The following is a 12,974-nucleotide window of genomic DNA, read 5'->3' on the forward strand; positions in this document are numbered from 1 at the left end:
GACGTATATACGCGATGACAGGGCGAATACGGTCCATCGAAGGTCGCTCTCATTAGCCTGATCCATCGGCAGATACATCTTATCCCTACACGCCGCATTATATAGGGCGATGGTCTCCCTTCTCCTAGTCGGCCGGGCGTTATCGATTGTTACGAACACCGTCGCCAGAACCGTAGCCGAGGATCGCGGCGCCTACAGCGAACTATTTTCAACACACCTTTCGGCGTAGATGACCGAAAAAAAATTCTCGAATCGTCATGATTTCGAAAATGAAAAAAAAAAATAAACCAAAAATCTCTCAGTCCCAGAGGAGAAACAACGTGGAGATGAAAAATCATAATCGGGCTGGATTCAATTTGCGATTTTTAATAGATGCAACGCGCGTTTCGCAGCCTCCCCTCATCTCGCGGGATAAGGGATGACGTCCCGTGCGGGCGACACGACGCCGCGCGTATACGACGTCCCCGTCGATTGCAACACGCATGACGAACAGAAAAACGTGGCGCCTGCGGAAACCGCGGGATTAGTTACGGGTCTGCCCGGTGCCGTTTGATAACGCGCTAAATGTGCACTTTCCGCGCGCGAGACCGTGCGTCCGCATCCGCAACCCTCCACCGGCTGCGCCAGTCGCACGTTGGCCGATGACGGACGCGCACGGGGTGAAGGTAAACGTGTGTCTCCGACCGGCGGCACGCTACTACTACGGGGTAAGTGTGATAACCCCCGTACTTTCGCATTCGGTCGGCATTCGCTCGTTGTTCGATCAGGGTGATCGGACCTCCCGGACCGTATTCCCGGGAACGTTTCCGTAATTTTGGGGATGACCGACATTATTTTTTTTTTATTAAACCTGAACGGAAAACTATCTGGCTATAATTCTCTATAATTTTTTTGTTTTGAAAAGCGAGCGAATTCGACGTATTCGTTTTGTATCTTACTTCGCACTTTCGAACAAAGAAATATGAGAACGAGGCTGAACTCTGTGGCGAAGCCACTTTGCGTTTTATGGAAATAAGAGGAGTGTATTTCAACCACAAGAAATGAAGCGAATCCATTATGTATTCACCTCACCGAGCCTTTTACATGCACGCTGAGATTATGTAAGAAAAATGCATTTTTGTCTGAATTGTCGAGAACGCCTGCTTTCGGATATCCTGATATGCATTTCGGAAATTTGAGAAATATAAAAATATGCTGAGCTTTATTCGGTGTATGTTTTTGTTACAATTATCACGCGAAATTATACTTAGCTTTTATTTCAAATTTGAAATAAAGTGATTTATTTAAATGTTCACGTGAGAAATTACTTTTTCCGGCTGTCCAATTTTCAATTTATAATTTTTAATTTCCAGTTACGTATAGTTGGAAAACAATCACACGAAATATTTCGTTTATATTTTACGTATTCCTTTTCTCTTTGCAGTATGTGGTATCATACTGAGTTCTTGTTCGTATCCAAGTTTAAAGATGCAGGAAGACTGACATTTCCCGATCCTTCAGACGACGTAGATACTATCGCGCTCGATTTTTCATCCGCCGTCGGATGCACCAGTTGCATTTCCGCGCATAATTCACGAGCGAAGATCATTCCCGTCTGATCGCAACACGTAGCGCGTACAAGATACACATCGTCGGAATATCTTTCAGACATCGCGAGAGATATCAGTGCGAGCGGCGTGTCGGTGTCGATGAAGAAGACACCGGCGGACACCGCGGCGATATAATGGCACCCAGGAAGCCGACGAAATACGACGACTCGTAAACTCCACGAAGATGGAATTGCGCAAAGGCTCCTGGAAGATCGCGATCCTCGTGTGCGCGCTGATCATCTACCTGTGGATGCTCTTCGTCGATCACTCGCACATGCTGGCCGACATATCGCAGAAGATCACGCTACAGAGGACGCGGATCTCCGCGAGAACCGACTTGTACCAAGGAGGTGGCGATCGATCGAGGATCGAAATCGCTAACGATCCGAGGAAACCGCAATCTCTCTCCGCGTCCCCAAACGCAAGCGGCACGTCGGAGTATCAGACGCTTAAGCAACAGGGACTGATACCGAGCCGGCAATTGCCGACCGCTCTGATAATCGGCGTGAAGAAAGGCGGGACGAGAGCCCTTTTGGAGTTCCTGAGGTTGCACCCGGCGATCCGCGCCGCCGGCTCCGAGGTTCATTTCTTCGATCATCATTACATGAAGGGATTTCGCTGGTACAGGTGCGCGCGACAGACCGTTTTAACGACTCAAGCACAATATAACAGCGCTAATCCATTTAAAGCCGCGGGATTACAAAGTTCTAAAAGATATAAGAAGTTCTTGTTTCCCGCTATAACATTATCTTCTTCGTACAAGTAATATAACTCCTACTTGAACGAAGTAACAACTCCTCCGAGCGAAGGCAGAGGTGGCTTTAAAATAAACGTAAAGATTTACAAATCTTTAACATTTCAAGCAATTAATTATAATTAAACAACTAACTCTCTTAATGACGTTGATATATAAAACGTAATACGTTTTTCAAAGAATATTTTAATTTTTCTTTTTCTTTGCAAACAAATTTCTCCTCTCCCGAGAAGAAAATCTTTATATCAAAATAGACCCAATTATATCAGAGCAGATCTAATTTTACAAACCAATTAATAAAATTAGGTCTGCCCTGATATAATCTGTTCTATAAATTAATCCTTAATATAAATTTTTTCCCGCGTTATCATCCTTGTTTTAATGGAGACATTTTAGAACAGTATTATAAATGTCCAATAATCTTTTCTCATTAATCAGGCGTAGGATGCCCCCGACTCTCGTCGGTCAGATCACCATGGAGAAGACGCCGTCGTATTTCATAACGAATGAGGTGCCGAAGAGGGTGAAGCATATGAACCCGGGAATGAAGCTGATCGTCGTGGTGCGGGACCCCGTGACCCGGGCGATCTCCGATTACACGCAGGTGAAGAGCAAGCGTCGTAAGATGCCGCGCTTCGAGGATCTAGCCTTCCTGAACGGGTCGAGGATCGTGGACACCTCCTGGATGCCGTTGAAGATCGGAGTCTACGTGCGGCACCTGGAGCGATGGTTGCAGTACTTCCCGCTGTCGCAATTCTTATTCGTCTCTGGCGAACGTCTGATCGCCGACCCGGTGATGGAGATCACCCGGGTGCAGGACTTCCTGGGTCTGAAGCGGGTGATATGCGAGAAGCATTTCTACTTCAACGCCACCAAGGGATTTCCCTGCTTGCTTAAGTCAGAGGACCGCGCGACGCCGCACTGCCTCGGTAGGAGAGAAGAATTAATTATTGAAAAAAATAGAACGCATTTATTGTGCCGTAACTATTCGTCGTTAAAATTCATACCGTTTAAAATTTATTAAATTGGAAAAATTAAAAGTTAAATATGGTTCACAGACAGTTTTCAGACTTTCTTCAATTTTTAATAGTTTAATATATTTTTCAAAAAGAGAGCTATCAATTCTTCTAATTAATTTTAAAAAATCTTAAAAATTACTTCCAACTTTTTGTAAAATGTATGTATTTTGTCCGTTTTACTTGCGCAAAATATCACAGAATTATGTAACATTTAACATTAATTGATTGTTTGTTACCCTTTCAGGAAAAAACAAGGGTCGCAGTCATCCCTATATCGATCCCATGGCGATTCAGCGTCTTCGAGATTTTTATCGGCCGTTTAATCAGCGATTTTATCAATTGGCGGGTATGGATTTCGGCTGGAATTAAAAATCCACCCGCGTATCGCATACATATATACATATCGTAAGCAGGAAAACGGAACGGAGTCAATTCTCGTCGTGTATCAAGTACTTGTTAGTCCTTATCGAGTACGATATCTAAATACACCTGAATATCTGTAAACCGATAGGAACATATACATTATCGTCATATCAGAAGGAGCGCCGTTATTCCATATAGCATTTGAGCGAAACTACCAAAATCTTGCTTCCGATGATGTATTCTTCAGTTTTACACATATCATATTTTTATTTTTTATTTAATCAGGTTATCTTATCAAATTATAAATTACAAAACATATCTTTTTATATTGATTTAATATAGTGTCAAATAATTTACAAGAACTTCACATATAATAGAAGTTCTTGTAAGTTCTTGTAAGTCATTGTGTTCTATTTGTTATTTGTAATGCTAGATAATCTAGATTCGTAGTTTAATAAATATTAGATTTGCCATCGCAAAGCTAACAGAAAAGAATGATAGCTCTTAAAATGATTAAGGTACAGTTGCCGTCCGGAACTCTTTACGAAAAGAAACCGCGACATATCTATAATTATCCTACAAGTATTATAACAGAGCTACAATAATAAAATTATATCACATTGAAGATACTTCTATATATATGCAATGAAAAGAATATAAAATCTATAATATACATCAAAAATATGAAAATAAGAAGAGAATATAGTTTCTTTAAGTTAACGTACAATTAGTTATTTTTGCTGAATAAAATAAAATTAGTTAAATACATAATTAGTTGAACAATGTTAGAACTGTTATCGATTTTCTTCGTTACTTTGTTTTGGCTTTTTGTCTTTAATTCTGTAGATTAAAACAATAGAGCAATGTTGTATCTCTTTGCATTTTGATAAAATTGTATGAGATATAACAGAGCGGCAGCATGGCTATTGTAACAATAATGCAACGAAAGGGCAAAATGTTTAAAAGTTATTATTTAGAAAAACTTTATTTCTGGCCTTGTTATCACTGGCCTTATTGTTAAATTTCCTTTTAATTTTTGTAATAACTTTTAAATACAGAGTTTTAAGTAATTTGTATAATTAAAACTTTATTAGTCGTATTTATTACTATTATCAAAACTTTTATTTAACAAATTACATTTAATTTTTTATCATTAGATTGCAATTTACACATTAGATTGCAATTTTTATATAAAAAAAAGATTTATAAAGTTCATTATATCTATAAATTATCTTTCAACAATTTATATTTTATATTTAATTCACGTATATCATTCTCTTACTTTTTCTATATTAAATATTATGCTTAATAATTTCATATTTTTTGCCCTTATTAACAATCCAATTGTGCATTTATCTTTAACATATTGTATAATATGATAATAGCAAATAAGTATGAAAATAATACTAAAAATCGCTAGTTCCTAAGTATTAAAATCTAGTCAATACAATTAGCAAAGATATGCGCATTAATGGAGTAGTTGAATAAGAGACTGCAGACATAATTAAATCACGAATCAGAAATTTAATTATGTAGGATATAATAAAGTAAAGTACGGAGACAAGTGATAAAAAAATTTCATTAATAAAATTGAAATTTTACATATTAGAATCGACAGTTTTCTCAACAAGACATGAATTTATTAACTCTGTAAGAAATAAGCTTATCGCCAATTCTTGCGTTTCACAACATATTCTGTACAAGTCAGCATTTATAAGATAAATCTATGAGAAATCAATGAATTATAAAGCAAATCTGATTATAAAGAAATTAATTTGGAGAAGAATTTAGCAAAATGTTTCGTAAGTTCAGGCAATTAGAGTGCAATGTATGTTAATGCGTTTTGTATGAAAGAAAGAGTAATAATTAATGTATTTAATTCAACGATAATTGGAGGGCTGTATTTATCTAGTATGTAAGAACGAAAATAGGTAACGTGTTTAGCGATACGATCCGTGCGAACAAATGTAATAGTAAGGCACAGTGCTTTTGCTCAAATTGTACCACAGGTCAATATTCTATAATATATAAATATTTCGTACGTTGTTTTAAATATGATTTGAATACAGGTTGTTTGACAAATAGAACAAAATATGTACATAAATGTTATACAAGATGTCCAAAAAAATAACCATTATGCACCTAATGATAGATGTTATTAAATAGATTCGGAGTTTTTTGTAGTTATTGATTACAAATAGCACGCAAATGCTACGTACGTAGATTGTTTGATTTCTAAGTGAAGTTCTCAATCCCTTTTTTTCTTTGGTGTGATTTCATTTTTAGACTAATATTTGATATTTATTTGTTTTAGCAGAGAGGAACTCGAGAACGCGGTCAACGCAATCGCGTCGTTTTAGATGTTTTCATCCATCAGCGCCTCTATGTACACAAAATGTGCACATTGAACTATGTAGTCAAATATCTATGAATCCCGTAGGTAATGTGCATGACTTTTTGGGTCTCTTCTATACTATGTCCACGTTTATTTGGTTCTGTTTCATGCTATACCCGTAAATTTTACAATTATATGCATTCATATTTTAAATCTGTTTTATGCAAATGTGCATAATCGTGTTCTATAAATGTGCAATACCACGTATACATGATATAAATTTAATTAATTGATTTGATAAAAATTCACTCACCGATTGCTATCGTTGCTCCTGCTGTTGATGCTGCTGCTGCTACTGCTTCCTTTTCCGGTTTTGATTCTGAAATTGTGATAAATATTATTCCTAAACTCAAACACAAAAGCAGATAAAGAAATGTATCACTTGAAAAAATAGTATATTTAATACCGAGTCGCTTGATTCATGGATGCCGTTTTCTGCTGAATTATCCTGCTTTTCTCGAACCGCACATTAATAACGATCGCCCGATACCTTATTCAGCACTCCCGATATTACTAGTTGTGTTTCACTCGACACTCGATGTTTTATTGCGCAAATAAAATCCGCGGGAAAAATCTCGCGCGAGTACCCGTATCGATGTGCCGCGACGAGGCAGGCAACGTCCCGTTTCGCAAGCAAGAGTTGTATTTCGTATATATCTCTTTGCGACTCGACCACTGCGTGTCCAGGACGATCGTCCGTCATTGTATTCGGAATCCTCGATATCGTGTTCGCGCACAATTCGAACCCGCGACACACGACACGGACGAGAAGCGTTTGTCCAGTGGGGAGCAGAATCCAAAATGGCGTCGGCAGACTGGCGCGATGGCGCGTTAAGGGCCATCTACAATGGAGAGTCGTAGGCCGTAGCAGTAGTCGTAGAAAATGTCTCCACTTCGTATTGCTTTACTGTTTACAGCCTACAGCAGACATTGAGCCAATTCATTGCGTGTTTACGATGAGCGTTGGGGCATTCGAGATTAGTTTTTGGTCGCCTTTCTTTGATGGCCGGCTTGCATGTTATTGCTACGTCGTTTTTATTCTAGACAGCATTGCCGTAGTTTTAGTGCTGTTACGGCTAAAACACTCCATTGTAGATGGGCCTTTAACCATGGCCGCCAATCAGACGAGCCGTCCTTTTCACTTTTTCAAATGTAGCGGTCGCGCCAAGTGAAATTCTCGCGCGTAGTTTACGTTTTACTCGCGTGTGATATATTTTCCGTAATATCGGGAGTGCCGAATAAGGTATCGGGCAATTGTTATTAATGTGCGGTTCGAGAATAGCAGGATGATGTCAGCAGAAAGTGGCATCCATGAAGCGACTCGATATTCCGGAAAAGGAATGTAGCAGTAGCAGCAGCAGCATCAACAGCAGGAGCAGTGACAGCAATCGGTGAGTGAATTTTTATCAAATCAATTAATTGAATTTATATCATGTATACGTGGTATTGCACATTTATAGAACACGATTATGCACATTTGCATAAAACAGATTTAAAATATGAATGCATATATAATTGTAAAATTTATGGGTATAGCATGAAACAGAACCAAATAAACGTGGACATAGCATAGAAGACTTAAAAAATCATGCACATTACCTACGGGATTCATAAACATTTGACTACATAGGTCAATGTGCACATTTTGTGCACATAAGCCCATTTCTACCAACGTAGATTAACTTTAATCTCAGATTAACTTACTCTTTACCTCTTTCTAATTTTTGGAACTAGAATGAGATAACAAGTAAATTAAACCGAGATTAAAGTTAATCTACGTTGGTAGAAACGGGCCATAAAGGCACTGATGGATGAAAACACCTAAAACGACGCGATGACCACTCTCAGGTTCCTCTCTGGTTTTAGAAATCATAGATACAAATTTTATTTTTCTTTTTAAAAGAATTTATTAATAGAATATAATTTTTTATAGAGAAAAAATATATGTGTATACAATACAAAGTATAATACAGATAGAGAACCTACATGATTGTCAATGATTACATGAATTAATATTTTCGTCATACAAATTTTCATATACAATATATTTCTACCTTTGCATTATAAAATAGAAAGGTTCAAAATTAAATGAATATATATATATATATATATATATATAAATATATAATAAAAGAACACTGTCTTTTTCAGATCACATGATGAATTAGATCGGCTACAAGGAACATACATCGTCATAAAGTACAGTTTACTATATTAAATCATTATCCTATTTATAACAGTGATATCAGTACTCTAGATCTTTGATGATTCTATTATAGGCAATATAATATCAAAATGTTGCTACCATTAATGTCATTAATGTCACAGTATTTTCAATTATTTTCAAGTATTTACATATTATTAGGAAAAATATTTCAGATGCAACACAGTATCGATATTTTCCAGTGAAATATTGTTTCTTTGAAACATTTTCGTTCTAAAATCTCTAAGTTTCTACAACCCATTTAAAATATTTATACTTATTCATATATTCTAAGTTTTAGAGATTCTTTCTAAATATCTATCTCAAAAATTCGCAGATCATTTATCTTCACTCAAATTCCCCTCAATTATAAAAACATTTGTTAAACATAGTCTGTTCTTAATCCATTTAGGCTAAAGGGACGGAAGAATTCATAGGCTACAATTCCTCGCTCATTAATTTCCTGTATTCTTGTTGATCTTGAACCATTTTCTTGAATACACGATATTTTCGAAGGTGATATCTGAAATAATTAAAAACAGATATATAAAAATTTGTATTATATATAAATTCAAATAATATAGAAGTATTTTTTTTTTAATTAATTTTTATCTCATCAGGACTTTAAAGAAATGTAATACTTTTTTCTTAACTAATAATATAAAAATGTTGAATTAAAAAAAAATTAATTCGTATATTTTTAATCAGAATTTTAAAAATAATATTTTTTGACCATTTTATATCTTTTGCACAAATTAGTCTTACTTATAACATTCACTCGTCGGTTTCACTACGTTTGCTGACCCTGCCATTCTCTGAACAGTCTCATGCATGGAATATTTTTTTGTGGCACATGCTCCGAGGATTGCAGCGCCCACCAAAACCGATTCTCGTTCAACAGGACAGAGTATCGGTAACGCCAACACGTCGGCTTGTATTTGAATAAACAATGGATTCTGGCTAAGTCCACCACAGACCAATATACTCTCTATGTTATGACCGGCCACTGACAAGACTTCGATTATATGTTTTGTACCGTACTGAAAGTTAATACAATATTAATAAAAAAAAATGTAAATATATCACATTACCAATTATCGTATCTGCTAATGTATTAACACCAAACGTTTCATTTTTAGAATTAAAATCTTATTGTGAGAATAAAAAATAATAAATAATAAATTTAACAATATAAAAATCGTTTTAATATCTAAAAACATATTGATTACTCAAAAAACATTCATACATTTCCACAGAGAATAATGAAGACAATCAATTTAAATAAATTTTTTATATTATGACTTTCAATAAGAATTAGAACTACTTTTAATTTATAACATACCGTTAGCGCTTGCACTGTTGCTAAGTATAATAACGCTAGATTCTCCTCGTCCACAGATAAGGATAACCCGGATATCTAGGATAAAATAATAAAATATAAAATTGAATATTTTAATATACAATTCTGTCTTTTTATATATTCATACAAAATTCAAAAAATGAAAGATATATATTTCTTAGTACCATTCCTTTCAATGTTGGATCGGCGAGGGGCGAACGATTACCATGGAAATCTGGCCACACATGTATATCCCTCGTCAGATACGACACGTTCTGTAGATTTTTCTGCTCAGCCATAACATGCAATAGTTCGGACAGATATTGCTGAATGTGTCTGAAACAAATTTGCTTTCGTATATTCGCTCGTTTGCAGTCTTGTTTTAAATTTCTAATACACTTACTTGTTGCCGCCTAAGGTCTTCAGGATTCCCGGCGTTGCAGGATGTGTACCGATAATATGATCGAGCAATTTTCCGGTGGTACTTTGACCTCCCTCATTGAGCCAAAAACCGGGCACCATCGCGCTGTAATACGGACCCCAAACGCCATTTACGAATATCTTGTTCTCGTTCACTATCATGTGACAAGTCGAAGTACCGCAAATCAAAGCTAAAAATTACAAATCTATTTATTTCTAATTCTTTTTCTTTCTAATTGATGTATATATCGTCAACAGTATCTAGCGTACCCAATCGGTTGGAGAAATTCGACGACACATCCGACGCGTAACATCCGATCATCCCCAGACCACCGGCGTGTGCGTCAATCAACGAGGTCCCAACCGGTGTACCTTTCAATAATCCCAATTCTGCCGCGGCTTTCATCGATAGTCCAGCCTCAATCGCGTCACCAGGTACCCTTACATCGTTACCTTGACATTAATATTAGTCTTTATTAAAATAAAGTATAAAAAATCGTCCATACAAAGTTCTCATATTTACATACTTAAAATATTCTAATATGCAATATCGAAATAAACGAAATAATTGTTATAATTTGTATGATTCCTTATATACATCGCTGTTGAAATATTTTATTCCTAACAAAAGTTAGGCGAAACTTTTTCTTTGTAGAAATTTTTCGTCTTTTAATATTAAATATAATAATATACCTATTTTTTTCCAATTATCTTTTTTCAGATCCCGCAAATTGAGTTGCTCGAAGAAGTCTTCGTCCCATCCGTTCTTACCGACGGGATTGGCGCTATAATTCCACTTACACACTAATGAACACAAAGATCTGAAATAAAAATTCGATTCCTTTCGTTTTAGTTTTTTTTTTCGTTTATTAAAGAATTTAAATATCAACGATTTATACCGCGATTCCGATTCGGTGGCTTTCCATGTTAAAAAGTCTGGTAGATCGAATAGCAGTGCAGCAGAATTCCAGGAAGCAGGCAAATTCTTCTTGAGCCACAACATTTTCGGCGTTTGCATCTCGAGGGAAACCTTACCACCTACATATTGCAGTATATCGTGACCTATAGAATTGATAATGTCAGCTTCCTCCTGTGCTCTATGATCCATCCACAGTATGACATTTTGCTTCTCCTGCCCTAAACAGTTAGTACATCAATTTTCTGTATTACAATAATATTACTGTGTTACATGAATTCAATACAAAGTTAAGATAAGAAATATCCGTCAGTTCTCTCTTTGTACCTGTAGGACTAACTGTTACCGGTGAACCTGCTTCGTCCACTGCCACCAATGAGCAAGTAGCGTCGAATCCAATTCCTTTAACATTCTCCGCAGAGATGTCAGCAACAACCGACTGTGAAAAATAGGACAAAAATCAGATCTGACTCGTTTGATACATGAAATAAAATCCCATTTTTTTACTTTGACAACGTGGCACACGGCGCTCCAAATGTTATCGGAAGACTGCTCATAGAAGTTCGGCGCAGGGTGAAATATCTCGAGCGGACACGTAGCCACTTTTTTTATTTTTCCGCTCGAGGAGACCAGAGCCGCCCGGACGCTTCCCGTTCCCACATCCACGCCTACGTAGAAGTCCATGTCTGTCGTGCCTGGATGGATCCCCAATTGCATTTGCAATCTCGCGTCGAGCAAAGTCGACTGAACACTCGACGGCGAGCCCAGGCATCAACTATAAGGAGGAAGAAGCCGTCAGCCAACCATACTATGCACGTTAATCACATTCTAAGAGATGACATGACCCTGAGATAACATTAATAGCGAAGGAGATAGTAATAAAGACTTCAAACAGTGTTGTGCGTTATCAGCTAATGCTTCTTTAATCCACCAACACGTATGCAAATGCCACGTTGATAAACATCAATCGAACGTGATTTGCTTCTCGCAGATCATTAGCGTCTACAAACAACTTTATTACAGCTTTACTAATAATTAGCAAAATATACCTGGCTGTACTCTAAATGAACTGAATGCAGGAGTAAAGCAGGAGTAAACTCAGCCCTAAGTTGTTAAATAAAATTACTTCATCACTTGCGACACGATGACCATTATTATTAATGTACAGAACATATGTCTGTGTAACTCCACATGCATTATCTCGACCCTACGGTCATACCACCTCTCACTCCGTTATACTTACATATTCTTGAGTGAGTTTTTTTTTGCATACTTGGTGAAAGTCACCTCAGTTAACGTCGTGGCGAAGACGGCGCAACATGATACTCGCGCTCGGCTGATTCAATGCCGTGCGACGGACTCCACATGGTGGAAAAGTGCACCACATGGAGAATCGTCGCCGCGTGCGGAGGCTGCACACGTGCACACGCCGCCACGCACGCAGCGCACGTGTGGCAAGTCGTGTGCGCTTGACCAGCAGGTCTGTTCTTTTTTTATTAGATGAATCCGATTCATCTCTCCTCTCCTTCTCCCGTTAGGGAAAGAAAGAGAAGAGATGAGCTCTACAAGAGATTCAGCTATAAAAAAAAATAACAGGATCGTTGCTTGCGATGCGGCACAGCAGGGCAGGTGTCATTTATCTTACGCATGCGTGTCGGTAACGACCAAACAGAGTATGAAGATCATTTTCGGTCAAATTAAAGCTGTTTGGTCTTTTGTAATAAATGTTAAAATAATGACATTATATTTGATATCCAAATTTTTCTCCATCATACTTTTCCGTTATACATGCTATGAAAGGCGAATTTTTTAATTCGTTGATTGATCAATTTCATTTCTCAGCAAAAGCTACATTTGAGCATAACGCGATTAATTAGTCGATGAATTAAAAAGACTGATAATTTTCAAGACTTGTGGAACGTAGAGGCCTGTAAACGGATTTCTAAAATGCAAGTGAATGCAAGATGCAGGAACAT

At 37.1% G+C, this 12,974-nt stretch overlaps 2 protein-coding genes across 4 annotated transcripts; one reads left to right on the top strand and one right to left on the bottom strand.

The window, feature by feature from the left end:
* Positions 1-1,098: 1,098 nt before the first annotated feature.
* On the top strand, positions 1,099-8,527 carry LOC105833281 (heparan sulfate glucosamine 3-O-sulfotransferase 3A1). Of its 2 annotated transcripts, XM_028195053.2 has the most exons (4): positions 1,099-2,216; positions 2,782-3,272; positions 3,607-3,708; positions 8,272-8,527. In XM_028195053.2, the coding sequence occupies exons 1-4, from the start codon at positions 1,774-1,776 to the stop codon at positions 8,286-8,288; spliced, it is 1,053 nt and encodes a 350-aa protein (XP_028050854.2). In that variant the 5' UTR covers positions 1,099-1,773; the 3' UTR covers positions 8,289-8,527. The 2 variants fall into 2 exon arrangements, with proteins under 2 accessions (XP_028050854.2, XP_012530366.2); XM_012674912.3 differs by lacking the exon at positions 8,272-8,527 and having other exon boundaries at positions 3,607-4,407.
* A 22-nt stretch (positions 8,528-8,549) lies between these two features.
* Positions 8,550-12,533, bottom strand: LOC105839413 (FGGY carbohydrate kinase domain-containing protein). 2 transcript variants are annotated; one of them, XM_012685705.3, is made up of 11 exons: positions 12,242-12,533; positions 11,506-11,773; positions 11,326-11,437; positions 10,982-11,219; positions 10,776-10,903; positions 10,353-10,535; positions 10,066-10,273; positions 9,848-9,998; positions 9,666-9,740; positions 9,089-9,363; positions 8,709-8,846 (listed from the first exon to the last, which is right to left on the bottom strand). In XM_012685705.3, exons 2-11 carry the CDS (start codon positions 11,713-11,715, stop codon positions 8,762-8,764), a joined length of 1,665 nt encoding a protein of 554 aa, XP_012541159.1. In that variant the 5' UTR covers positions 11,716-11,773; positions 12,242-12,533; the 3' UTR covers positions 8,709-8,761. The 2 variants fall into 2 exon arrangements, with proteins under 2 accessions (XP_036146264.1, XP_012541159.1); XM_036290371.1 differs by having other exon boundaries at positions 8,550-8,846; positions 11,506-12,533.
* Between the last annotated feature and the right edge of the window lie 441 nt (positions 12,534-12,974).

This window comes from Monomorium pharaonis, chromosome 7 (genome assembly GCF_013373865.1).
Source record: "Monomorium pharaonis isolate MP-MQ-018 chromosome 7, ASM1337386v2, whole genome shotgun sequence".
Lineage (NCBI taxonomy): Eukaryota > Metazoa > Arthropoda > Insecta > Hymenoptera > Formicidae > Monomorium > Monomorium pharaonis.